Below are 24,637 nucleotides of genomic sequence, written 5' to 3' on the forward strand. Positions count from 1 at the left end.
TGTTCTGGTTTTTGCCTATTGAATAATGCTGCTATGAATATTTAAGGTTCTCAACACGGCAGTCAGGCAAGACGATGTGTGACATGACCTTTATATAGAAAATCCTAATCTTCTAAAAATTCTATTAGAACCAATAAACAAGTTAAGTAAGGTTTCAAGATTTGAGATCAATATACCAAAATGAAATGTATTTCTCTACACTAACAATAAACTGCCCAAAAATAGAATTGAATAAACAATTCCATTTACAATAGCATCAAAAATAAAGTCAGTGTACCGGTGCATAGGATCTCACAGTGTTAAGATGCAACAGTATTCTCCAGATTGATCTACAGCTTTGAAATGAGCGCAGAGAAGCCCAGGGGAGACAGCACCAGAGCCATCCAAGCAGGACTGATGTGTACCTCACGGGGGGTCAGAACTCCGAAACCAGATGGGCCCAAGTTACGTGCATATATTAGTGTATTTTTATATTAACTGATTCATAAAAAGTGTTGAGGGTCTCCTTCCAGAGCCCTAAGATATATAGCACTGTGAATTTATTGCCACTTAATAAAAACTCACCAGCTGTCTGAAGTGTGGTGGTATCTCTGCCCACCTCTCTCATGACATTGCTTCACTGCATCTGCTTGTGTATCTTTTTGGTAGGAAGCTGAAATCACGAGCTCTCAGAAAGTTGACCTGCTTGTGCACCCCTCTTAGCCTGCCTTCCTCACTGCCTCACGCTCACATTAGTGCCTGGCCCCAACCGAATGGCAGTCCCAAGAAGTGACCACTGACTGCATGGACACTGTCCTCGCCTGCCAAGGAACCAGTGAGCACACCAGCAGCTCACAGCTACAGAATAAATGCCTTCCTTCCCATTCCTTTCCTTTCTCAGCTTAGATACACCTGCTTCTGTTCAATTAAAAATACTTAATTTTTCAAAATAGGGTTGTTGTTTTTAACTAATAGACACATTAATTTGGGGCTAGTTGTCTTGCTCGGGTAGGGCTCTCTCATGTGATTACATAGCTGTGACTCAATGTTGCAGTTTTGTGCTTGTCATTTTCAGAACAGGCATAAATGCCGTTTGTGTCAAGTAACAGGCAGAGGGGAGATTTTCTTCACAGAACTAGGCCCCTTCACATCATTAAAGTTACTAAAAGTTATTCTTGACATGCTGGGAAGAACACTTCTTGTCCTCACTAGTAAGATGAAAAGAGCGGCAAAAGACATTTCAGGAGACTGTCACGGAACGGAGATTGTGGCAGCAGAGGTGTGGCAGAGGGAGGGATCACCACGATCTCGATGAGCCACCTGTATGCTCTCATTTTCTCTTGCTCCTTGTATCATAGGAACCCTCACTCAGAATGAAATGGTGTTTAAGCGGCTGCATCTGGGCACTGTGTCCTACGGGACAGACACGATGGATGAGATCCAGAGCCATGTCAGGAGCTCCTACACACAGGTACGACTTCCGGTGAGCCGTCAGTTTGCTGGTCTGCACACTAGCAAACTCCTTCCGTTAATCTTAAAAGCATTGCATTAGTTCCATCATCTCTAACTTATAAATCAAGCAAAAGATTTGGACTAATTTTAAATAGGCATTTCTATACTGTAGAAGCAAGGCATAATAGCCTTAAATCACTTACTCATGTTAAATTTTCTTAGTGAACTATTTATAAAATTATTCTGTGAAGATGGTATTTCAAAAATACTAAGTAGAATGCTTCATCAGATGTTTCATAACAATTCTTCTGGTTTTCTTCATAATTAATAAGACTTTTTCTTATATTCTTTTGTTTTTTTCACCTTTTCAGTAAACCGAAGTAGAAAGTACAGTGTTAGAAGCCTGTGTATCTGTTATTCATGTCAGCAGGTGCAACAAACTGCGGGCCTGTTCACTCTGCTTCACCCAATGCTTTTCAAGTGAAACTCACATATCCCATGATTTCACCTATAATATTTAGTCTGTCTCTAATAGATAAGGGCTCTTTTTTTATGACATACCCTAAATCTCGATTTTTCACTGGGCCCCAGAGGAGTTGTGTAAGGTGGCAAGCACAGGGACTGTTTGCTTTCACTGAGGGGTGCAGCCTGGTGGTTAGGGTGTTTGCCTGTCCCATAGGCAGTAGACTAACTCCGGTGAGTGTGGACTGGAGTCCTGATATTCGAGGCTTTTGACATTGGACACAGCTGGGCGAGTGCGTGAGTGCAGGTCATGTTGAGATCTGTGGAGGGGTTGGAGACAGACCATTTCCCAGTGTTCAGTTTTTAGGCTCTGCAGTCTCCAATAGCTCTGTTCCCAAGTTGTGTGTTTCCTTCCTTTGGTTTTCCTTCTACCTGTCCTATAACCTGAAATCACTGATTCAGCGTGCTCAAACCTAGCAGCCAAGGGAATCGAAGATGCTCCCATCCGAGGCTGCTGTCTGTGTCACCAGTCATCACTTCCTTGGGCTTTTCCTCTGCCTCTTTGTAGATTGGTTGTAGAATCTAGTCACCCACATAATAGTGAGCCAAGGTGTGTCAGGGTCACCAGGGCAGCCAAGGGTCAGTGCACCGAGGCCCTGCCCCTCGGGGCTCCCACGGGGCCACAGCAGGTGACTTGGCAGACTCTCATGTTTGCATCATTCCTTTGCAGTCTGCATAGACTGGACCGAATGTACTTGCACTTGTCCCGCTCAGACAAAGCTCAGGTGTTGTTGGCACTGTCGTCAGATCCATGAAAACTTCTCTGTCTTCTGCAGTATTCTCCAGTCAGCATATACTTTACTTTTGAGATGCTGTCAAATGGAAACAATCTTATATGTGTACACATTTATCATGTATGTACACTTTATCATGTGTGTACATGTTTATCATATGTGTACACATCATGTAAGCATATTTATCGTGTGTACATATTTATTATATGGTGTGTACATATTTATCATGTGTGTACATATTTGTTATATGTAATATTTGTACACTCATACAAACACACACACATGCACAAGTACTCAAAGCCAAGCACTTTATTAATTCAGCTATCACTCATTTCAGTCGGAGTACTTTGTAATCCAGAATATAGGTGTACCCAAAAAATGTATACATACTTTGAATGATTATAAAGTCAGTTTTTATTAACATACAGTTCATTTTCAAAATGTAAAATAATCTACAGAAATGAATAATTCTTTTTGTCAGTGCCTGTTTTTAAACTGATGACCATTCTGGTCCAGACACTGCTGGTAACACGAAGCAGTGGAATCACAAACATCAAGAATCATTTTGTTCGGTATTTGTATATGCTCAACTCATCAACTGTTGCCAGTTTTGTACTGTAAACTTCGTCTTTTATGTGTCCCCATTATAAAGTCTAGTGGGATAAATTTTTTTTGTTTAAAGCTTAGTCTGGCTTAACCCATTATTTCAAATTAGTTAAGCCTGAAAAGGAGTGAACATTGAATTATATTAGCTGTTAAAGTGTACAAAAAATGTATATACACTTTGAATAATTATAAAGGCAATGTTTATATTCAGATGTGTTTCAGACTTCCAGTAGCATTTTAGGATGAATTTCCTTTGTTCAAAGCTTAGTCTGGCTGAAGAGAGAAACATCAATTGAACTATCAGCTGTTAAAGTGTATATACATGTTTTTGTGACACCCTTTATTTATTAGTAGAAGAAAAATCTAAAAGTCTTTTCCCCTCTCCTAGAAACCTGTGTCGGGATTGAAATGGTACCAGGTGACATCTGTTCTTTTCAAAATTAATTTATATTATCCATGAACTAGAGGCCCAATGTACAAAATTCGTGCAAGGGGCTCGGCTCTCGCAGCTGTGGCTTCATCCAGAAGGTCGTCTGGAAGGTCATTTGGCTGTCCGGTCTAATTAGCATATTATGCTTTCATTATTATAGATATGATTATAATAGCTCCAAATAAGTGATTTTACTAGATAAAAATAAAAGAAGGAAAGATGAGTCATTATATAAAAATAGCAAATATTTAATATTTTCCCCATTTAAGAGGACTTCCATTTTTTTTTTTTTTTTTTTTTTTACTAAAAGCTATCTGTTGATGACCTGGTTAGACAGTCCTCTTTATGTGAAATTTACTTTACTCCTTATGTTCTTTATTATTAAGATGACAGTAGCCGACTAGGTCCACTGTAATGTACACAAATCTTTTATAACCTGGTTATATTTCCCCATTGGAAGCACTGGTGATAGAGGGCATATCTTTAATGGGATTTGTGCGAAATTAAATTATACAGCCATCAGTGAGCATAGCCTAATGCAGAAGGTGGGCGTCAGCGAGTTTCTGCTATAACGGCAGCATGTGAGCAGAACGCAGATGTGGGGTCTGAAGCTCGCTGACAGGGGTGCCAGCTGAGCAGAGAAGTTAAACCCTTCATTAGACAGCACTGTAATTTGATGGGCAGAGTAGTCACGGTTCAGTGGCTCTGCACGCCCGGTCCAAAAGCGGCAGGCTCGGTGCTAAGGAGGATCGTCACAAGTGACTCTGAAGTTACTGAAGAAATGTTTGACAGTCCTGTGGGGTCAGGGGGCGTGTCCCTCCCCCGAGTAGGAGGTGAATAATAAAAGTCATCTGCTTGGCTGATGAGACCCTTGAATGCAGCTGAATGTGATGAGAGCCAAGCAAACATCAGTGCTAACTGGGTCGTTGCTTCAGGAGAACAGGGTTTTGAGATATGACGTGGGGGTCACTCCTCCTCAGAATGCAGCCATCACTGGTTATTATGATCTCCACAACTGGACTCTAACTTTAGAAACTGTTGCAAGCTGGATTGATTTATGGTATTCAGCAAATGTTTATACCATTTTAAGTAGAGCATTTATAAACAAAAATGAAAGAGGATGTATTATATACCATTCTATTTTGTTCTCAAACTTACTCTGCTTTCAGAAATAGTAAATAAGCAGGAATTATAAAAGACTCAGCAAGTTAATGCCACAGTTAGATTGAACCTAGTAAAAGGAAACTGTCAGATGGTAAACATTATAGCAAATATTTTGGGGTACTTGACAACTGGGGATTACCGCAGCACTTGCCACAGTCAGATAAAAACCTTATCCTACCAGCACGTATGATGTAGGAGATCATCAGCAGGAAATCAAATCAAGCTCCTTTTTTTACCCTAATTAGTTTGTAAGATAATACATGTTCATAATCCCAGTGTCAGCTATGCTTCGTCTTCACCTTTGTGACTTCCATATTCACAGCTGCACTCTCAAGCTAGTGGAAACAATACCAGTTCAACTCCACCAAGAAAAGCCCAGTCTTCAGGTCCCAAAGTTAGAAAGAGTGTGAGCAGCCGAGTTCACGAAGCAGTGACGGCCATTGCGCTGTGCCACAACGTGACGCCGGTTTACGAGTCTCGAGCCGGCGTGACCGGGGAGACTGAGTACGCAGAGGTGGACCAAGACTTCAGCGATGAGAACCGCACCTACCAGGCCTCCAGCCCAGATGAGGTCAGTCAGCCTTTTACAGAATCTCGTTTCACCATGTTATTCCTCAGAGTACAAAGCAGTGTCGGCCGGTGTGTTTCACTGGGACTCAAAAGCATGAGCATGAGTTCTTTTAGGAGTGAACAGGGGAGCTTTAGGATAGTGTTAATGCGACAGGCTGGGAAACCTGGGTGAGTGAGGACTTTCTGCGTGTGCACTTGATCCTACTGTGTCCACACACCTCAGAGTACTAAGAGCTAGTCAACAGGGCAGCAGGAGGGAAGTCAGTAGTTTGAGTGCATGAACTGATTGGAGTCTTGACAGGCTGCGTTACTCAGTTTCTTCTCACCTCCAAATGCATCATCAGGTTCGCATATTAAATTTTCGGTTATGTTTGCCAGAATTTTAAAATTTTTTAAATCTACAGAAAACAGAAATGATAAAATATTAAATATGGTAATCAGTAATTTCCAACTTTATATTATTATTTGATTTTTAGTTTGATAAAAATTTATTATTGCCCTAGCCAGTTTGGCTCAGTGGATTCAGGAGAAAACAGTGTTTTATGTCCAGCATCAGCCTGCAGACCAAAGGGTCCGGGTTCAATTCCAGTCAAGGGCATGTACCTCAGTTGCAGGATCCTCCCCGGCCCGGGGCCTGGTCAGGACTCGTGCAGGAAGCAACCAATCGATGTGTTTCTCTCACGTCAATGTTTCTCTCTTCCACTCTCCCTAAAAATCAATAGAAAAATATCCTCAGGTGAGGATGAACAACAACAACAACAAAATCTATTATTTAACTAATTTGCCCAGTTCCCATACAGTCTTAGTATATTTTATATATAGTTTTCTTGTATACGCTTTCCACTCTGGGTTCTTCAGAACTCTGTAAAGTAATCAAGCCAGCCATGGAAGATACTTAAAAATACTTTATTACACATCTACCTTATTACCTGCCATAAATAAGTACAAATTTGAAATTGAAAATACATAGGATTTTTCATCTTTAGGTTTCTATAACACTTTTTGAATCTTAAGTTAGGAATTCACAATGAGAGGGATTTCCTTGATTCAAAGATTACTAGAACTAAGTAGAAACTGCTAATCTTATATTTCAATGTGTACTTGTTTAAAATTTCTTCCTACTTTGGGAATTAGACAATGATTAAAAAGTAACAATATTCTATAACCATTAGGAAATCCTCAACATGAATTTTAGTCTGAAAATGAAAAGTTTAAATATCATCATTATTTTAAAGGGCTCTATAGATGCAGTATTTGTGGGTCCCTGAAGCCTGAAGACGGTCATCTAAGGTCTCAGTACTGAGCTGAGTAAACTTGGCTGCACTAGGCTGATGGAGGATGGCCCTGGGTCCAGTCACCGGTGCTGCTTCAGAAACATTTTTATTGAATCAAGTGCTGAGGATCGTGCACCCCAGAGCTCGACTCAAGAGCAGGGCCCCAGTGATGTTTTCTGTCCAACCTCAGCTGGGACCTGTCACAATGAACCTGCCTAACAAGCAGCGATGTCGTCAAAAGACCACAGTGCTTTATGTTCCTGTCAGCTCTGTACCTCACAATCCCCATGCGTTTATGGTTCTGTGTCATCTCGGCCTTTAGAGAGAATGCACTTCATTAAGTAGAATGACCTCAGTGTTGATTCTACTCAATAGAAGAGTCTCATTTTCATTTTCCCAAAATGGAAAGGATATTTCCCTCACGCATGTGCATAAATAAGTCTTAGCAATACTAATAATGGAGTTCTGGGTGGATTCATCATAAATCATTAAGATTCTGTGAGGCATAGTCATGAAGTATGTGTAGTAATGAAGTGTGTGTTGTTCCGGTATTTTTAGTGATATTTTCAGATATGGCGAGTGGTGGGGTGTTCTCTTGGGTCACAGTGTGGGCCTGCTTACACCTGGTTGTTGTTTCTTATGGTGAGTGATCAATAGTTCATTTTCTCTGGGAAGAGGAAGTTCCTTGCCTGTCACTTTGTGTCCACAGCTTCCGCATAGCAAACTCCAGCTTAGCAGACATGAAAAGTTCCCTGGGAATTCCTGAACAGTTAAAGCCAGCCCTCTTCAGGGCTTTATCTGCTAGGTGCTGAATGCTGACACTGAGCTAGTGGCAGGAACAGGCCTAAGTGGACATGGCCAGCAGGCAGAGGGGCGCCAGCTCAGGTGATCAGGGTACAGGATGACACAAACCTTGACAACCTCTACCCTCTTGTGGCCCAGAAAGGTGATTGGCGTGATTCTTGTGGCTGCGGACCCTGTACACCCGCTATTTGGTAGTAACACTCTTCCCCCGGGGCCACACCCTTTATCACAGGTAGTTTCTACATTCAGATATCATTTCAGGGGTAGATAAATCTTTACTGGGTGGTTAGTGAAGAATCAGCTAAGATTTAGGACAAACCTAAAAACAGAAGAACATTATATCATTAACAGCATTGCTTTTGAATTTACTGGTAGCGAAATAAGCTCTAATGTATGCAGCGTTCTTCAGTTTAATCCATGTTATTGCTGTGCCTGTCGAAGCAGAGGACTGATTGTGCACTTTCGTCAGCATGTCTGTGGGGAGCAGGTCCCTGTCAGTGACATCAACCCTCCTGTGACCCTCAGGAGCAGAAGAGAATGCCGACTCCTTGGCCAGCCATGAGTATTGATTGGCAGTCTTTCCAGGCAATCAGATTGCAGTTTACATTCATAATTCTGTTATTATAACAGTGATGGTAATAGCACAGATTATGATTGATAAAGTGTGTGTTAAAAACTACCCTGGAGTATTGCTGGCAGCTATGCCTGTGTAATTGTCAAGATGATAAAGGACATTATCCCATGCTGTTAAAGAGTGATAGCACAGCTCATACAACTTAACAAAAGGAAGATAAACAACCCAATTAAAAAATGGGCAAAGGACCTCAATAGACACTTCTCCAAAATGTACATACAGAAGGCCAAAAGGCATGAAAAAGTACTCAAAGTCACTGATCATCCGAGAGATGCAAATCAAAAAGACAATGAGGTACCACCTCACACCTGTAAGAACGGCTGTCATCAACAAATCAACAAATGACAAGTGTTGGCGAGGATGTGGAGAAAAGGGAACTCTCATGCACTGCTGGTAGGAATGCAGACTGGTGCAGCCTCTGTGGAAAACAGTTTGGAGTTTCCTCAAAAAATTAAAAATGGAACTGCCATTTGATCCAATGATCCCACTTCTAGGAATATATCCCAAGAAGCTAGAAATACCAACCAGAAAGAATAGATGCACCCCTGTGTTCATAGCAGCACAATTTACAATAGCTAAGATTTGGAAACAGCCTAAGTGTCCATCAGCAGATGAGTGGATTAAAAAACTATGGTATATCTACACAATGGAATACTATGCAGCTGTAAAAAAAGAAAGAACTCTTACCATTTGCAACAGAATGGATAGACTATTATACTAAGCAAAATAAGCCAGTCAGAGAAAGATAAATATCACATGATCTCACTCATATGTAGAATCTAATGACCAACATAAATGAATGAACAAAAATAGACCCAGAGACACAGAAACATTGAACAGACTGTCAAACCTCAGAGGGACGGCAGGGGAGGGTGGAGAGGGGTCAGAGATCAACCAATGAACTCATATGCATATATGCATAACCCAAGGACACAGACAGTGGGTGGTGAAGGCTTTGTGGGGGGCGAGAGGTGAGTGAGGGGGGGAAAGGGACATATGTAATAGTTTCAACAATAAAGATTTATTTTAAAAAATAAAAAACACACAATAAAAGAATGACAGCACAAAAACTTTTTAATATAAAATTGTAGCTCCCACCCCATGTTCTGTTTCCTCTCATTTCACAACTCTTGGAACTACCTTCCATACTGGTTACTAAGTACGAAGACACATGAATGTGTAAATAAACTTCCTGAGTGTGTTACTCAGTGCCTATGGATGAGACTTAGCTCAGGCTCCCACTTACATACATTTTTACATCACACTTTAATTATTTTTACTTTTGTATTATTGTCAATAATCATATCGTTAGATATTTCTGAAAGCTCTTGTGAAACAGTCATTTCAAATAGATTAAACCTTTATGCTCTAAGTTATCTTTACATTTCAGGGAAAAATATCTCAGGATTATGTCCTATTATAATGTCAACCAGAACCTTCCACATGAACATGGCAGCACACAAGTACTGGATAAACCACTCTCTGCATGTTTCATTCAAATACTGACAAAAATCCCTGAAGAGATAAAATCAAGCAACAGCATTGAAAACTCTCTTAAACAGAACCCAGACCTAAGCACTGAGGAAATCTCCCCAACTCTCTAGGACTCGATGTTGGGGGGAGGGCACATTCTTGGGAGGCCCGCGCCATCACTAACAGCATCCAAAGGGAACAGGAAAAGACACACATCCCCCTCTTCCCCTTCCTCCTGACCATGAGGGCCGCACAGTTGGGAAATTCAAAAAGCAGCAGAGTATTAACTGCTCCTGAGATAAATTTTAAGCCAAAGCCCGCTCTTGTTAGAAGCCACCACACACAGTATGCAGTCTGACCCAGTATAGAAAAGGATGACCTCAGAGAAGCCATGGTCAGGAGAAGCCGAGATGAAAACAGTCACTGAACAGCTCCATCTCAGGCACCACCTCCCTGACTGCCAGCAGCACAGCGGTGACAGGAGACAGAAACTCCATCTCAGCAGCTGACATATTAGGGAGTGCCTTGAAAGATAAGCCAGAGATTGTGTGCATCAGGAAGAAGAAATGAAATATACAAACTTGGCATTAGAAGAGCCATAGCCAGTTTGGCTCAGTGGATAGAGCATTGGCCTGCGGACTGAAGGGTCTCGGGTTCGATTCTGGTCAAGGGCACGTACCTTGTACCTTGGTTGCAGGCTCGATCCAATGGTCCTGGTTGGGGCTCGTATGGGAGGCAACCAATTGATGTCACACATCTATGTTTCCCTCTCTGTCTCTCCCCTTCCCACTCTCCACTGAGCTGAACCAGCTAGAGCAAGAACAGCTCTTGTCTTCAGACCACCACAGACACAGATGGTCAAGGCAAATGGCAGGAAAGTCTCCAGGTCAGAACCTTTCCCAACAACGTAACTCCCAGCGCTGACCTCTGGGCTGTGCTCAGAGACTGGACCCCCCGGCCCGGGTCTACAAAGATGCCCTCTTTGCAGCACAGGGGTGACGGTGGATGCTGCCCCGCTCATGGGCAGGACAGCAAGACTGATGTTAGAGTGCTGCTCAGGGCGAATGATCACAACCCAATACAGTCAAGGCTCATTAGCTAGCAATCTAATGTGTAATGTTTTGCTGTCCTAGATTTATGTCAGCCAACTATGATTTTATTCATTAAAATGAAATGTGTATTTTAAATGATATATTGGGGCTGAGGTGAAATGGGCACACTGCACAGGAAGCAGCGACAGGTGGTGGGACAGAGGAGGGACTCGCAGGGAGGGGAAGGCCGTGGTGGAGGACAGACTAGTGGTGGAAGGGCCTCCCCATCCTCCTCTCTGCTGGAGATGTGGCAGCAGGACACGAGGCTCTAAGTCAGTGGTCGGCAAACTCATTAGTCAACAGAGCGGCAAACCGCGGCTCTAAGGCATCGCCTGCGCCGGGAAGCGACTTCGCTCTGCACACCTAGGATGGGACCTGCTGTGTGCCCTCTTGGGCAGTGGGAAATGGCACCTCAGTCTCTTCTGTTTCTGGGGTTTCGGTGAGGAACCGGGTGAGAAGGTTGTTTGAGTGTCCACTCCCTTATGCCTTTTTTAAAAAATATATTTTTAGCAAAGGACTTGTGTGCAAGCATATGAGCCTAACCAGCGGTTAAGGACAACAGGGGGGTGGGGGCATGTGTGGGGAGGGGTGTGGGATGGGATTGGGGGGATGAGGACAAATATGTGATACCTTAATCAATAAAGAAATTTTTTAAAAAAATATTAATCTCAATAGTGTGGTAGTAAAAGATTGAAAATGACATAATGGTCGAGATTATTGGTTAGATTATGTATGACTATATAATGAATTAATATGTTACTATGGTCATTAAAAATTCATATATATATGTATATATATATATATATATATATATATATATATATCTACACTAATAAAAGAAACATGCAAATTGAAAAATATATATATATATTTTTTGATTGATTTCAGAGAGGAAAGGAGATAGAAAGATACAAAAACATCAGTGATGAGAGAGAATCATTGATCGGCTGTCTCCTGCATGCCCCACACTGGGAATTGAGCCCAAAACTCAGGCATGTGCTCTGACTGAGAATCGAACCATGATCTCTTGGTTCATAGGTCGACGTTCAACCACTGAGCTACGCCAGCCAGACTTATCTCTTATTTTAGAAAAAGGTCAGATAAACAGAGAGAGTTGGATGGTTTGCTCTCTCATAGGCTCCTGGAATCAGAAAGAACCTTGGAAAGCCGATAGTGAGTGCCTGCCCACCGCTGAGCCCTCCAGCCCACTGTGTGTGCCCACTAAACACTGGCTCTGGACAGCTAGTAAACCAGAGCACACTCAGTTGTGGCCTTTGTTTCAGAAAAGTGAGATCGAGGGCTCTGTCATCCTGCTATTGTTGGCCTGAGGAGTATTATTAAAAGTAAACACTGACACAGCCACAAAGGTACACAAGTTCTCAGTGAGCTGTGTAAATTGGTCACCTTTTGGCCAAGCTTTCTGACCGCCAGCCTCTTGCTTCCCTTCCCGGGAAGCCAGTAGCCTCACCTGTCGCTGGTCTCCCCAGGTGGCTCTGGTGCAGTGGACGGAGAGCATCGGCCTCACCCTGGTCAACAGAGACCTCACATCCATGCAATTGAGGACGCCCGGCGGCCAGATCCTGACCTACTGCGTCCTGCAGATGTTCCCCTTCACGTCGGAGGGCAAGCGCATGGGCATCATCGTCAGGGTAGGCGTGCTCGCCCCACGATAATTGACACTGTGAAGGGGGTGACTTCAGATAGCTCTCCTGAGACAACTGAGGCAGAGCTAGTGAAAGGTCATTTCCTCATTCTGTTTTGTTTTCAACAGCAGCAGCATGCCGAAGACTTTAAAGTAAGAATGATTTATGACCATAAAGTTGCTGAAATACACCCCCATTAAATTTTTAACAAATGCCAAAACTATATATTAGAAGTTGGCTATACAAGGAAGCTTATTCAATCAAACCATGAAAAGTAGAGAGAATTTATATTTACCTTGCAGTCCAAGGCATATGTCCAATAACTAATTTTATTCTGAGCACCGCACAGTGACTCGAGATCTGCAGCTGTGTTCTCGATCTTGGTGCCCGAGCATCGGGGCAATGTAGCCTGAATAGAAAGAGGTTCGAGCAGTGCAGCACCGGGCAGCTGCATGGAGACACTGTTCTGAGCCTGTTACAGCCGCTGTCATTTGAGGAGCAGCATGGTCTGAACATACCCATTTATTCTCCTTCCTTGCAGGATGAGTCCACGGCAGAAATCACCTTCTACATGAAAGGTGCTGATGCTGTCATGTCCACCATCGTCCAGTATAATGACTGGCTAGAGGAAGAGGTAACTGGCGCTCTGTCATGGGAACGTGTTCACAGATTAGCGAGCAGACAGAAAACCAGTGTCCTGTCCCAGCTGGTAGACCTGGGATCTGGGGATGAATTGAGATGCCAGGTTTCAAACCCAACACAATATTTTCCAGGATAATCTTTCCCACTGGATTACCTCAGGTGATACCAGCTCAGTTCCACGAGGTTGTTTAGTGATGAGCAGCTTCCTCTCTTTGTGCACAACTTCTGTGCTGGGTTTTGCGTGAAGGTATGTCATGCACACAAGTAGGTCCTGTGAAGAGTATTTTGTTTGGATTAGTGAAAAAGTAGAAAATTCTGAAATAACGATGTACATATAGCCAATTTAATATACTCATTTTTTAACCTAAATTATTTACAAGGAGATTTAATTAGAATTTAAATCTAGTTCTAATTTGTACATAGGATCCACTTTAAAAATAGAAAGATACAAACATAACCAATGCTCTACTGCATCAAATTCTCCCTAAACAAATATGACTTGTTTTAGCCTCATGAGGTTATAGTATTTGTTGTTTACACTTATGTATTAATAAGAAGCTGAATTTGAAAGCAAAACTAAAGCCCTGCAGTTATAAACACCAGCCTTTTAACGCGTGCACATTGCTATTGTGCTAATATCTCCCCACCATGGACAGGAGACCGTCTGTCAGTGAGGGCCACACCCTCCACAGAGGTATTGGCAATATGAATCAATAGCTCCTCGGGCAATGGGATTTAATCAGGAACATGAATAAATTAAACTCCCTGAAGACCTAGTAAAATGCCATAAAAATTACTTTTGGTCATAATGATGTGCAATTAATTATAAAATACTTGTTTAATGTATTTAGCTTTATGAGGTCAAATCAATAAATGTCCTGCACCAGACACATAATGTCAGATTGTCTTTCACAAAGATAACTTTATTAACAAACCTTTGTACATTTATTTCCTCAACATTGCAGTTCTTCCCTTAGTTGAATCTTTGACCTCTGCCCATGTCTTGGTAGTGATGCTGCCGTAGTCTGAAGACCTTTCATGGGGGAGACCAGCAGGCTCTCAGAGCCCTGTGGGCTAGTTGGGCTCCTCTGTCTCAGACAAGCCCCCAGGTTGGATTCTTGACTATAAACTTGTGTTCTGCAAATATTAAAAAACAACAAAACAAAAAAACTATCAACACTTTTCACTCGTCACGTGACAGAAGGGGCCGATTTTACCAACCCTGTGGCGTGAGTCTGCATAAACTTCAGAACCAGGTCCTGGATGTAGCAGCTGAGAGTGGCCGCCTTCCCTCGAAGGCAGGCTTGCTGTTTACCCCCAGACCTGATGTTAGGAGTGAACAGGAGTAAAGAGTTGGGGAACAGTGGAGTATGAGGGCACAGTGAAGAGCATACTGCCATCCCCTGGGGTCCGTGTCCCCAGCCGGGACCTTCCGTCAGCTCTTCCTGCCATGTCTGCAGCTGTGTGTCTGATTGTGAGCATCAGACTAGTCTACCCAGTGAACTGACAAGGAGCTTCAGCAAACCCGAATGGCTCAGGTTTTGTATGTGCCTCCAGATTTTAGCATCAAATGTAGTAAATGAGCTTTGCTAGAGATGAACCTCCTGTAGAGGGAGGTGACGTTATCTAGAAACATTAGCTTTGCCCTGAAGGGACAGTAGGCAATGACAGGGCCTCTGCACAAAGCTAGCGGGGTGAGCGAGCTTGGGAAGTCGTGTCTGCATGGTTTATCAGCGAGCCTGCGTGCTTGTCCCTGGGCGATGCGGAATTTCCACTCATGTCTCTAATTCTAATGCACAGAAGGTCAGACACTCAAAGTCACAGTCCCCTCGGTGGCTGGGATGCAGAGCCAGCCTCCCTGTGGGAGCTGCAAAGAGGGCACCTTCCTCTCCCCTTCATGCTGTACAGATGCTAACAGTAATCAGTCCTAACAGTGCATGCCCATCACTAGTCTTTGACTTTCTTTCATTAAAGTAGCGGGTTCATTTGTTGGCGATGTATTTGCTTAAACACATCATCACATTGTCAGCTTTACATTGTAAATGTACATTGAGACACTGTTTTGATTAGTTGTTCTTTAGCTGTGACTAGAGTCCTGTCCCCTGGTATTTGCTCAAAGTGTTTTGAAAAGACCCTGCTCCTGGCACTGCCTTTGCCAGCCCCTTGCCCAAAAGTCCAGCACAGTGGGGGCACCAGCGGACCCGGGAGCGATCACCATGGTCTCTGTAAACCACAAATGCCCAAAACAGGCTGAACAGCTGGAGTTTTTAGCTTTCAAAATATTGTCAAAGATTGAAAATTGAAAGGCAGTCAGTGGGGAGGGGAAGGGCCTTCGGCAGTAGGTAGCAGGTTGTCCAGGAGCCGAGTGGCCTGGATAAGCCTGGGCTGTTGTTACTCTTGGCGTCTCAACAGGTGAGCTTCAAACAGGTTGTTCAGAATGGAATAGCTTATTGTTCATCACATCGTGGCTTAAACTTTATTTTTCATAAAAACACGGTACTCTGCAGTACTTCTCACTTCTTACCACACTGCTCCGCGGGGTCTTCCTACTTCCAGGCCTCCCCTCTTCCCCCGGCCTCAAGCATCAATCTCCCTATGTTACCAGTGCCAGCACGGGGTAGCACAGAGAGCAGTATGGTTTCAGGGCTTGTGGTGCCATTCTGACAAGTCTGGTTTGAGGTGGGAAAGCATGTGTTTGTCATCTGGGAGCTGCACTGTGACGCCAGCCCCGCTGTGTGCGTGCACTGCTTGTTCTCCGAGGTCAGGAAGAGCATCATGGGGTGGGGGGTGGGGTGGCAGCAGTCCCTGAGGGCACAGCTGCTAAGTACCGTACCCACCTGTCTGGGTAAGGAGGTAGACTGGAACTGTCTGGCCTGCTGCTCCAGCTCCAGCCCCCTGGCACAGGACACAGGAACTGGGAGCAGAGATAAAAATGCAGAGAGGGTGATGACAGCACAGTAGCCTGCCTCTTCCTTTCCAGTGTGGAAACATGGCCCGCGAAGGTCTGCGCACCCTCGTGGTCGCGAAGAGGGCGCTCACGGAGGAGCAGTACCAGGACTTTGAGGTGAGCAGATCGTCTCTCTCCACCCTCACAGACATTCATCCCTCGTGGGCTCTGGTGCTCCTGTGAAAATGAGTTCATACTGCTCATGGGACATTGTGAGGTCGTGTGGCCACAGCTGGGAGCATCAGGACTTAGTCCCCCACCCTGTCATGGCCCCACCCTCTTCTGCAGTAGAAGTGAGGATTTCTTTAGTGTTGCAAGTTTCCATGTATTCAGCAAGTCCTAAATGCTAATAAATATAAATAGCACAGCCCGTCTCTGTCCTCAGAGCCGCTACATGCAGGCGAAGCTGAGTGTGCATGACCGGGCGCTGAAGGTGGCTGCGGTGGTGGAGAGCCTGGAGCGGGAGATGCAGCTGCTGTGCCTGACGGGGGTGGAGGACCGGCTGCAGGCTGACGTGCGGCCGACCCTGGAGATGCTGCGCAACGCGGGAATCAAGGTACGGCACCTGGAGCAGAGCGCCGTTTCCCTGCTACTGCGTGACCTCTGTGCTGCCTTCTCTTCCTGGCCAGTGTGCCCTCTCTGTGCACACACGACATTAGGTCCTCCTGGGATGAGGCTTAGTTTCCAGGAAGGTGCTTTCTCACCTTGAGCTCCTGTGAAGCAGAGGCTCAGTTACAGAATGGTGGGCGCCTCGGGGTGGGGCCTCCACTGCGTGAAAGAAAGGAGCCCGGCTGCTTTTAGAAAAGAGGCTGTTGGGTAGCTGAATGATGAGACAGTGGAGGGGTGGGAGGCAGCACTGCACCCACTCCTGTTGGACTTGGTGCATGGAGCAGGTTGGTGGTGTGCAGAGAGCAGTGTCAGTGAGCCCTGCACAGGGACCGACGCCCTAGCGGGTCAGGAGGGAGTTCAGTCACCAGAGCCACTCAGACTCAGACGTGCAAATGATCTGGATCTGACTGTCAGGGGAAGAGATGTGATTATGACAGGTAGATGCCCTGCTTGTTTTTCTGTTTCTTATCTGTCCATGCTAGATTATCCACAGGTTAGTTAGTCAGTGCTCCGTGTAAAGATTTAGGTACTTACGTCAACTCCTCACTAAACTCAATAAGACTTTCTGGGGTTCTCTTTTTTTCTTACATTTCCAGTTGAAGGAAACCCCCTCACTGATGTGAGGACCTGATTTCAGCCATCCCTTGAAACCCAAGGTGCTGCTCCAGCCAGTCAGCTCGCCCAAGCTACTCGTGGGCCCTTGGCGCGGCCTCTCTTGTCCTCTGTGATTCTCATTCCCAGCTTTGTCATCACAGCACGTCAGGGTCTTGGGTCCAGACTCAGTACAGTGAACACAAACATGTGAGATAAAAAGCACAAATCCTCAGACACTGAAAAGAGCCAAAATGCGTGGTACACAAAGAATCCAGAGCACATAACACTTTTCTGTGTCCTGCTTCCAAAAATGCATGTTTACATGTGACACATGAGACACCTGAACAGTCCAGATGATGAGAGGTCACTGGAAGTTTTTGCTGTAAAAAATGTATAGAGAGACTACTTGGTAATACAGTTAATGTCCTGGTTTTCTCTCTTTTTATTCTATGGATATTTATATACATAATATGTGCATGTGTGTGAGATTTAAAGTAAAAGTAGTATGATTTAACATGTGTTTTTTAAAATATATTTTTATTGATTTCAGAGAGGAAGGGAGAGGGAGATAGAAACATCAGTGATGAGAGAGAATCACTGATCAGCTGCCTCTTGCACACCCCACACTGGGGAATCAAGCCCGCAACCTGGGTATGTTCCCTGACCAGGTTCTTAGGTTGATGCTCACCCACTGAGCCATACCAGCTGGGCTAACATGTTTTATTTCCTAGAACTTTCAGCTTAACTGCACCTATTTGCCCTTTCGAACCTCATTTCCAGCTGAATACCAGCTAGCTGGAACAGGGTCTTCAGGATCCTCCTAGTTCTTGGCCAATGACTATGTGGTGCCTCAGGCCTGTTTGTGTGGCGTGTGAGGTTGTGTGAATGCTGCCTTTTGACATGTACTGGGTCCTCATCAGCCTCAGCCATATGATTCCTAAACCCTGTCATTCGTGTGCCTCCAGATCTCAGCTCTGAGCCTAAAATCACTTTGCTGCCAGTTGTTGTAGTGAAGCAAGTCAAAAAGACTGTTGTGGAAAACATGACATTTTTCCCATTGTTAGGTGCGCAGCTCACTGGCACTAAGTGCATTCACTGTGTTGTGCAGCCACCACAGCACTCCAGAACTTCATCTTGTGAATCTGACACTCTCCCCTCAAAACCAAGCCCCCATCCCCTGCCCCCAGCCCCTGGCACCCCTTATCTACTTCCTGTCCCTGCGAATCTGACCACTCCAGGGACCGCATACCAGTGGAATCAGACAGCATTTGCTCTTTGTGGCTGGCTCATTTCACTCAGCACAGCATCCTCAGGGTTCATCCACGTCGCCTTGTGGATGTGCCACATCTTGCTCACCCATTCATCCTCGATGGACACTTGGGTTGCCTCCACATTCAGATATTGTGAATAGTGATGCTGTGAACAGGGGATGCAAATATCCTGCAACGAGAGACACTTTAAAGAGACGAAGTGTAATGATGAAGTTCACCAGGGTAAACTGTTTCCTAGATATGGATGCTAACAGGCGATAAACTTGAGACAGCCACGTGCATCGCCAAGAGCTCACACTTGGTGTCGAGAGCACAAGACATTCACGTCTTCAGACCCGTAAGTCTGTGTCGAAATCACTTTAAACTTTAAATGTTGTATCTCACAATTAAAACCTGTTGATTCTGAGGTAATGTATATGCCGTTACTTATTATTTATTGAATATCAGTTTTAAAAGAGAAATACTGCAATTTTCTTACTCAATTTATGAAAACATTAAGATAGATTTCTATTAGTACATTAACTGTGATCAAAAACTGCTTTTTGATAGAAACAAGTTCTAAGTTTAAAAGTACTTTTCTGTTGTTCTATTAGAATTATTTATACAACTAAATATCTGCTTTAAGTTAGACATGCTGTTCAGTCTGTGGCGGTGTATATTGATACAAATTACATCTTCCTTAGTTACACGTGTCACAGCGGTGCAGAGCTGCCTCTGTGGGACAAATGCTACTACAGAGTTGGGATGTGTCTAATCTGCCCCTTACCCCGAGCAAATGCTCTTCCTTAATTAGCTCAAAGAAAGTTAATAGAGATGAGCTAAATTTATGTGTTCACTGTATGTATTAGTTATTTTTCATTTAATCAAACAAAAAATAAAAGTTTCTTGGGTCTTGATTGATGGTGGGTGAACAGACACTGTGTGTCTGCGTCTGTTTTAAATGCAGCGCTTGTACCTACAGAAATAGTTATTTGAATATCATTTACATGTAAATGTAGTTTATTTCAAAACATCAGAATCGCAAATTAGGCCCTGCAGTCGACTATTTGCAATTAAATTATTAATGATTCTGGTAAAACGTCAGATCAATTTTTGTTGACTTTTCTGTGTTATAGCACCACAAATTAAAATTTCCACAATAAAACCTACCTATTTAAAGATGAGTCTGAGATTAATTTGTACTGCATGAAACTTTTAATTTATTTCAGTCCTGTAATATATCATTTCTTTTATGCCCCATAAAATCTCCACAGAAAGAATATCAAAAAACCAGTGTGTTGGTTTCTGAAATGTCTTCCTTCTAAAATTAATGACATTTGAACATTATGACTTGATTTTAATCTTTTAAATCATTTCATCTTTCATGTATTTGTTGACATGAACTAATAGAATAAGTTGAAAGCTGTGACACAGACAAGAGAAGCGACTTCAGGAAAGCATTTGCACCAGTGGCGTATTAGGAAAAGAGGCGTCTTTCAATCAGACCTTGACCTTGGGTCACCTGTGTGGAGCTCAGCTCCCTGGGCTCCTCTGTTGCTGCACTGGAGTATCATTGTATGGACGTACCACAGAATTAATCAGTGGTTACCATGGCATCCCGTGGGACTGTAGTGACAGAAGGCAAGGCAGTCGTTAGCTCCTAGGTGCCTGTTACCCATTTCTGGACAAGCCAGCTTCTTCTGTCCACTGTGTTTTATTGTAACTGCAATGCTTTTTCTGCACTTTACCACGTGTCAGAAAACAATCAGTGTGAGGTAAGGAGGTGTGTGTTCCCAGCACTGCAGAGAGGTTTGAAAGAGCTGCTCCTTACAGGACTCCATGTGGCAGGCACTTCGGGTTTTAGATCATGTGTCTAACGACGTCACTGTGGCTTGTAAATAAGCTCTTGTCGGTGCCTCTGGTTTCAACAACTGTACTCTGGGTGCCCTCTCCCCTTTCTGCAGGTAGCCAGTCGAGGAGAGGCCCATTTGGAGCTGAATGCCTTTCGAAGGAAGCATGACTGTGCGCTGGTCATATCTGGGGACTCCCTGGAGGTAAGGCTGGTCCCTCGCCCAGCACATGGCCATCTGTCTGCCTGCCTGTCCGTATCTCTGGCCCAGCATGTGTCCGCTTTTCCTGCTAGCGGACTAAAGGCTTTCTGAGTCAGATATGTACGTGAGGCTGCTTTTGCGCTGCTCTGTGACTTGTTAAGTAGTCCCGTTGTAGCCTGGTGGATGTGTTTGTGAGCAGGTAGAGCCTGAAGAAGTGCTGTGCAGTGCCTGTGGCTCCTCACCCGCCGGGAAGTGGGGAAGACCCTGCACGCTTGGACTGGCCGCCGTAGCTGCAGGTCGGTATGACCGGGTCTGTGTTCCAGGTGTGCCTGCGGTACTATGAGCACGAACTTGTGGAGCTGGCCTGCCAGTGCCCAGCGGTAGTGTGCTGCCGCTGCTCGCCCACCCAGAAGGCTCACATCGTGAAACTCCTGCAGCAGCACACGCGCAAGCGCACCTGCGCCATTGGTGAGCCCCTGCCCTCCCCTCCCCACGCCGTACCTGGGGCCACACCCCCCACAGTCCCTGTAGAGTAACTTAAGAGAAACTGGTATCTTAATATTTACAGGCAAAGTTCTGTTCGACCTCCAATACTAGTTTGCTTTAATATCTATTGTGGGACATTCTAACACAGCTTCTGCTGGTAAAAGAGGAAAACAGGGCTATGGATAGGTTTGTTTATTTCATCTCGTGTTGGTGCTCCCCAGGTGACGGTGGAAACGACGTGAGCATGATCCAGGCCGCAGACTGCGGGATTGGGATTGAGGGAAAGGTACGCTTGTCCTGTCACAGCAGCGTCTCGAGCATGCCTTCAGTCAGCACCTGTTTGCGGGCCTGCTTTGTGCCAGGCTCCCAGGCACACATGTGGGCAAGGGCCAATCAGTCACTCTATGATCACCTTGATGAAATGCAGGTAGAAAGCAAGCAGGTCAGTGCCAATACCCTCCAGGGTTCCCACTGTCCTCACGTAACCTCCGAGCCCTCCCCATAGATGTCACCACATCCTCCAGCAAACCTTCTTGGCTGCCGTGGGACCTGCAGCTTCTCTCTCGGGCTTGACACATGGTCATTTTCAATGTCCGTGTCTCCTGGCCAACTGTGTGCTGTGGTTTGGGGTTTGTCTTTTATGCTCACATAACGACACCCCAGAAACAAAGGAGGTTGCAGTCCAACTTTTCCCTGGCTCTCCGCTCCTATGCTGACAGCTGTGTGTTGGCAGAGTATTTGAAGGGCTTCCCTCACTTACACTCAGAGGCTTTGTGAGATGGCAGGTGGGTGGCATTTAAATGCGAGAGAACTGAGGCTTAGACAGTCATCCTGAAGGTTCCCGAGATCCCTGGGCCCGTCTCCTGGGCAGCACTGCCATGTTCCACCTCTGCTGAATTTCTGTGATTCTGACAGACGCCAAAGAAATGGTCCTGGCTTCCTGGCCAGCGCCCTTTTCCCGTCATCAGCTCCCAGTGGTGTGCACTGCCTGCCCCTCCCAGGAGCCGTCCCTGCAGCCCTGTCACCTGCCCCAGAGGCCACCCCTCACAGTGGGGCAGGGGGTCTCAGTGCTCTCTTAGTGGAGCTCTGCACATGCGCCCCAGAGCACAGACTTGCCGTGCGGTTTGTGAGGCACCTTTACATTGCAGGAGGGGAAGGCAGCCTCGCTGGCAGCTGACTTCTCCATCACGCAATTCAAGCACATTGGCCGGCTGCTCATGGTGCACGGGCGGAGCAGCTACAAGAGGTCTGCGGCACTCGGCCAGTTCGTCATGCACAGGGGCCTCATCATCTCCACCATGCAGGTGCGTGGGCGCCACGGGTGGCATGGAGAGGTAGGGAGTGTCGGGAGGGCCTGTGACTAACTACTGTCCTGTCCTCTCTCCAAGGCTGTGTTCTCCTCCGTCTGCTACTTCGCATCCGTCCCCCTGTACCAGGGGTTCCTCATGGTGGGGTAAGTGGTAGGAAGGAGAAGCCCACACAGCAGGTGTCTGAGTGGCCATGCACAGTCAGTGTTTACATGTTGCTGAAGTAGGAGCCAGGCTCTGCTTGCGTGAATGTGGGGACGACACCCGCTTGCTGTCCCTCTTGCAATTTTACCATTAAATTAGAATTTTTGTTTTCACGGCAGAGCCATAATGTATGTCAGGAATATGTCAGATCCAAGATGTTTGAAAGCATCCTGTGTGTCATTAAGAGGGGCAACAACAGCCCATCACCGTCCCAGGACCAAGGGTCCTTCCATAGCCTCTTCTCTCGCTCTCTCCCAACACCCTCCTCCCTGGCCACCGCAGACCCCGCCACTCACGGGCCAGGGCTTTCCCACAGCAGCGGCAGTGAGCACACGGGCTCCCACCTGTTCTGAAGCCATCCCCTCCCTGCAGCATCCCCACGTCATGGGTGACAGCAGAGACCCAGTGAGCCCAGAATGCCTCAAGGCCACAGGGCTGGTAGGAGGCACAGCCAGGACAGCTCAGACAGGTGACACACGCTGCCCTCCCGACCACTTCTCCTGCAGCGGTCAGCACGGAGCAAACACACGGTCAGTACATTTCCTCCGGCCGCAGGCAACACAGATCTCCCATGCCTGTCCCTATTGTCTCAGAAAGAGGACAGAGGGCAGGGCCAAAAAAGGACTCGAGGAAATAATGGCCAGAAACTTCCCAAATTTCACAAAAGACAAACCTATAGATTCAAGAAGGTAAGCAAACACCAAGCAGCCTCAATCCAAAGAAATCCACCAAGTCACATCATCAAACTGATGAAAACTAAAGGCAAACACCTTTTAGCAGGAAGAGAGAAGACGCCTCTGGGAAGAGAAGTTCAGCGACAGCGGTGTCCTGGCAGGAGACACCTGGAGCTGCATGCAGTGAAGGCAGCTCTGGGACTGCGGGACATGGATGCTGCCACATGCCAAGGAGCTTATAACTACCTCGCAGGACTCCACAGCCCCGGACAGTCCCACTCAACTCAACCCACCAACGTGAACAGCAGTTCTCCCAGAGCAGGTGCAGAGCTGCTCAGCGGCAGTGCCCGTGGGGAAGCAGACTTAAAGCACAGTGAGACACCACTAATCAGCTGAGCGGCTGGGACCATTGTGGTAGTGCCAGCCACAGAGAGAATGTGGAGAAACCATCCTCCCACACTGCTGTTGGGAACGTGAAATGGACAGCCACACTGGCGCACTGCAGCAGGGTCTTACAAAAACTACACACCACGAATCCAAAATAAATGAAAACCTATTTTTACAAAAAAAAAATCTGTGCTAAATGTTTATGGCAGTTCTAGTTGTAATAACCAGAAACTGGAGTGACCGGGATGTACCTCAGTGAACAGTCGGGTCACAGAGACTGCTAAGTCCACAACCACGGACAATCAAAAGGAGGGAATGTTGGTACAGCAGCCCTACATCTCTGCAGGGAATCAGGCCGAGTGCAAGTGCCGCCCACAGGCTACCTGCTATGTGACACGTGTGTGCACCTTGAAGTGAACAGATTAGTGGTGGCCAGGGGCTGAGGGGCCTGGAAGGAAAGAAGTGGCAGGAGGGCCTGGGTGCAGAATGCCCGTGTCTGCACTGTGTCCCTGTCCCTATTCTGGCCGTGAGCTAGGCTGCAGCTTGGGAGATGCTGCTGCTGGGGGCAGCTGGTTAAAGGGCACAGGCTCTCTGTGTTACATCTGATCCCTGCACTCGGGTGCACAATGACCTCAGAATGTTTAATGAGGAAGGAAAACCGGGTCCTGCCACCTGTGCGTGTGTGGCTTGTAGACTGTGGTGCTGGGCGGTGGGTGGGATGAGCATTGAGTTTCAGTGCCACCTTGTGTTTGCTCTGTTTTTAACCTTCGGCCTCTGATTGCAGAGGGTGTTCCTAGTCGTGTGGAACGTTCCTCGTGCTGACCTCACTCTCCTCTGGGCTCTCAGGTACGCGACCATCTACACCATGTTTCCAGTGTTCTCACTGGTGCTGGACCAGGATGTGAAACCAGACATGGCCATGCTGTACCCAGAGCTCTACAAGGACCTCACCAAGGTACGGGCCAGGCCAGCACCTCCCGAGCCTTGCAGACACTCCAGGTGTTCCACAAGAACACTTACCAGGAGAAAAGGTGCCCCTCGTGAGGCAGTTTCCCAGCAGGTTTAAATCTGTTCTCTGTTCTTCCAGACATTTTTTATTTCTCCTAGTTG

General features: G+C 45.7%; 1 protein-coding gene and 2 long non-coding RNA genes across 5 annotated transcripts in view; 1 reads left to right on the top strand and 2 right to left on the bottom strand.

Moving 5' to 3' along the window:
- ATP9B (ATPase phospholipid transporting 9B (putative)) overlaps positions 1-24,637 on the top strand; it is a 139,309-nt gene that overhangs the window by 105,826 nt on the left and 8,846 nt on the right. For all 3 annotated transcript variants that reach the window (XM_054724487.1, XM_054724486.1, XM_028139321.2), the window contains exons 14-26: positions 1,338-1,450; positions 5,210-5,458; positions 12,221-12,382; positions 12,918-13,010; positions 15,999-16,082; positions 16,351-16,521; positions 18,678-18,776; positions 20,383-20,472; positions 20,793-20,937; positions 21,177-21,241; positions 22,104-22,259; positions 22,344-22,408; positions 24,374-24,482. In XM_054724487.1, coding sequence (XP_054580462.1) covers positions 1,338-1,450; positions 5,210-5,458; positions 12,221-12,382; positions 12,918-13,010; positions 15,999-16,082; positions 16,351-16,521; positions 18,678-18,776; positions 20,383-20,472; positions 20,793-20,937; positions 21,177-21,241; positions 22,104-22,259; positions 22,344-22,408; positions 24,374-24,482 — 1,601 coding nt within the window. The remainder of the gene's footprint in view (positions 1-1,337; positions 1,451-5,209; positions 5,459-12,220; positions 12,383-12,917; positions 13,011-15,998; positions 16,083-16,350; positions 16,522-18,677; positions 18,777-20,382; positions 20,473-20,792; positions 20,938-21,176; positions 21,242-22,103; positions 22,260-22,343; positions 22,409-24,373; positions 24,483-24,637) is intronic.
- Positions 12,687-13,213, bottom strand: LOC129151013 (uncharacterized). The gene is made up of 3 exons (XR_008557816.1): positions 13,173-13,213; positions 12,895-13,022; positions 12,687-12,785 (listed from the first exon to the last, which is right to left on the bottom strand). It is a non-coding gene; the product is annotated as an uncharacterized LOC129151013 (long non-coding RNA).
- Positions 13,213-16,007, bottom strand: LOC129151012 (uncharacterized). The gene is made up of 3 exons (XR_008557815.1): positions 15,856-16,007; positions 13,954-14,155; positions 13,213-13,289 (listed from the first exon to the last, which is right to left on the bottom strand). It is a non-coding gene; the product is annotated as an uncharacterized LOC129151012 (long non-coding RNA).

The sequence above is a fragment of the Eptesicus fuscus genome, chromosome 12 (genome assembly GCF_027574615.1).
Source record: "Eptesicus fuscus isolate TK198812 chromosome 12, DD_ASM_mEF_20220401, whole genome shotgun sequence".
NCBI lineage: Eukaryota > Metazoa > Chordata > Mammalia > Chiroptera > Vespertilionidae > Eptesicus > Eptesicus fuscus.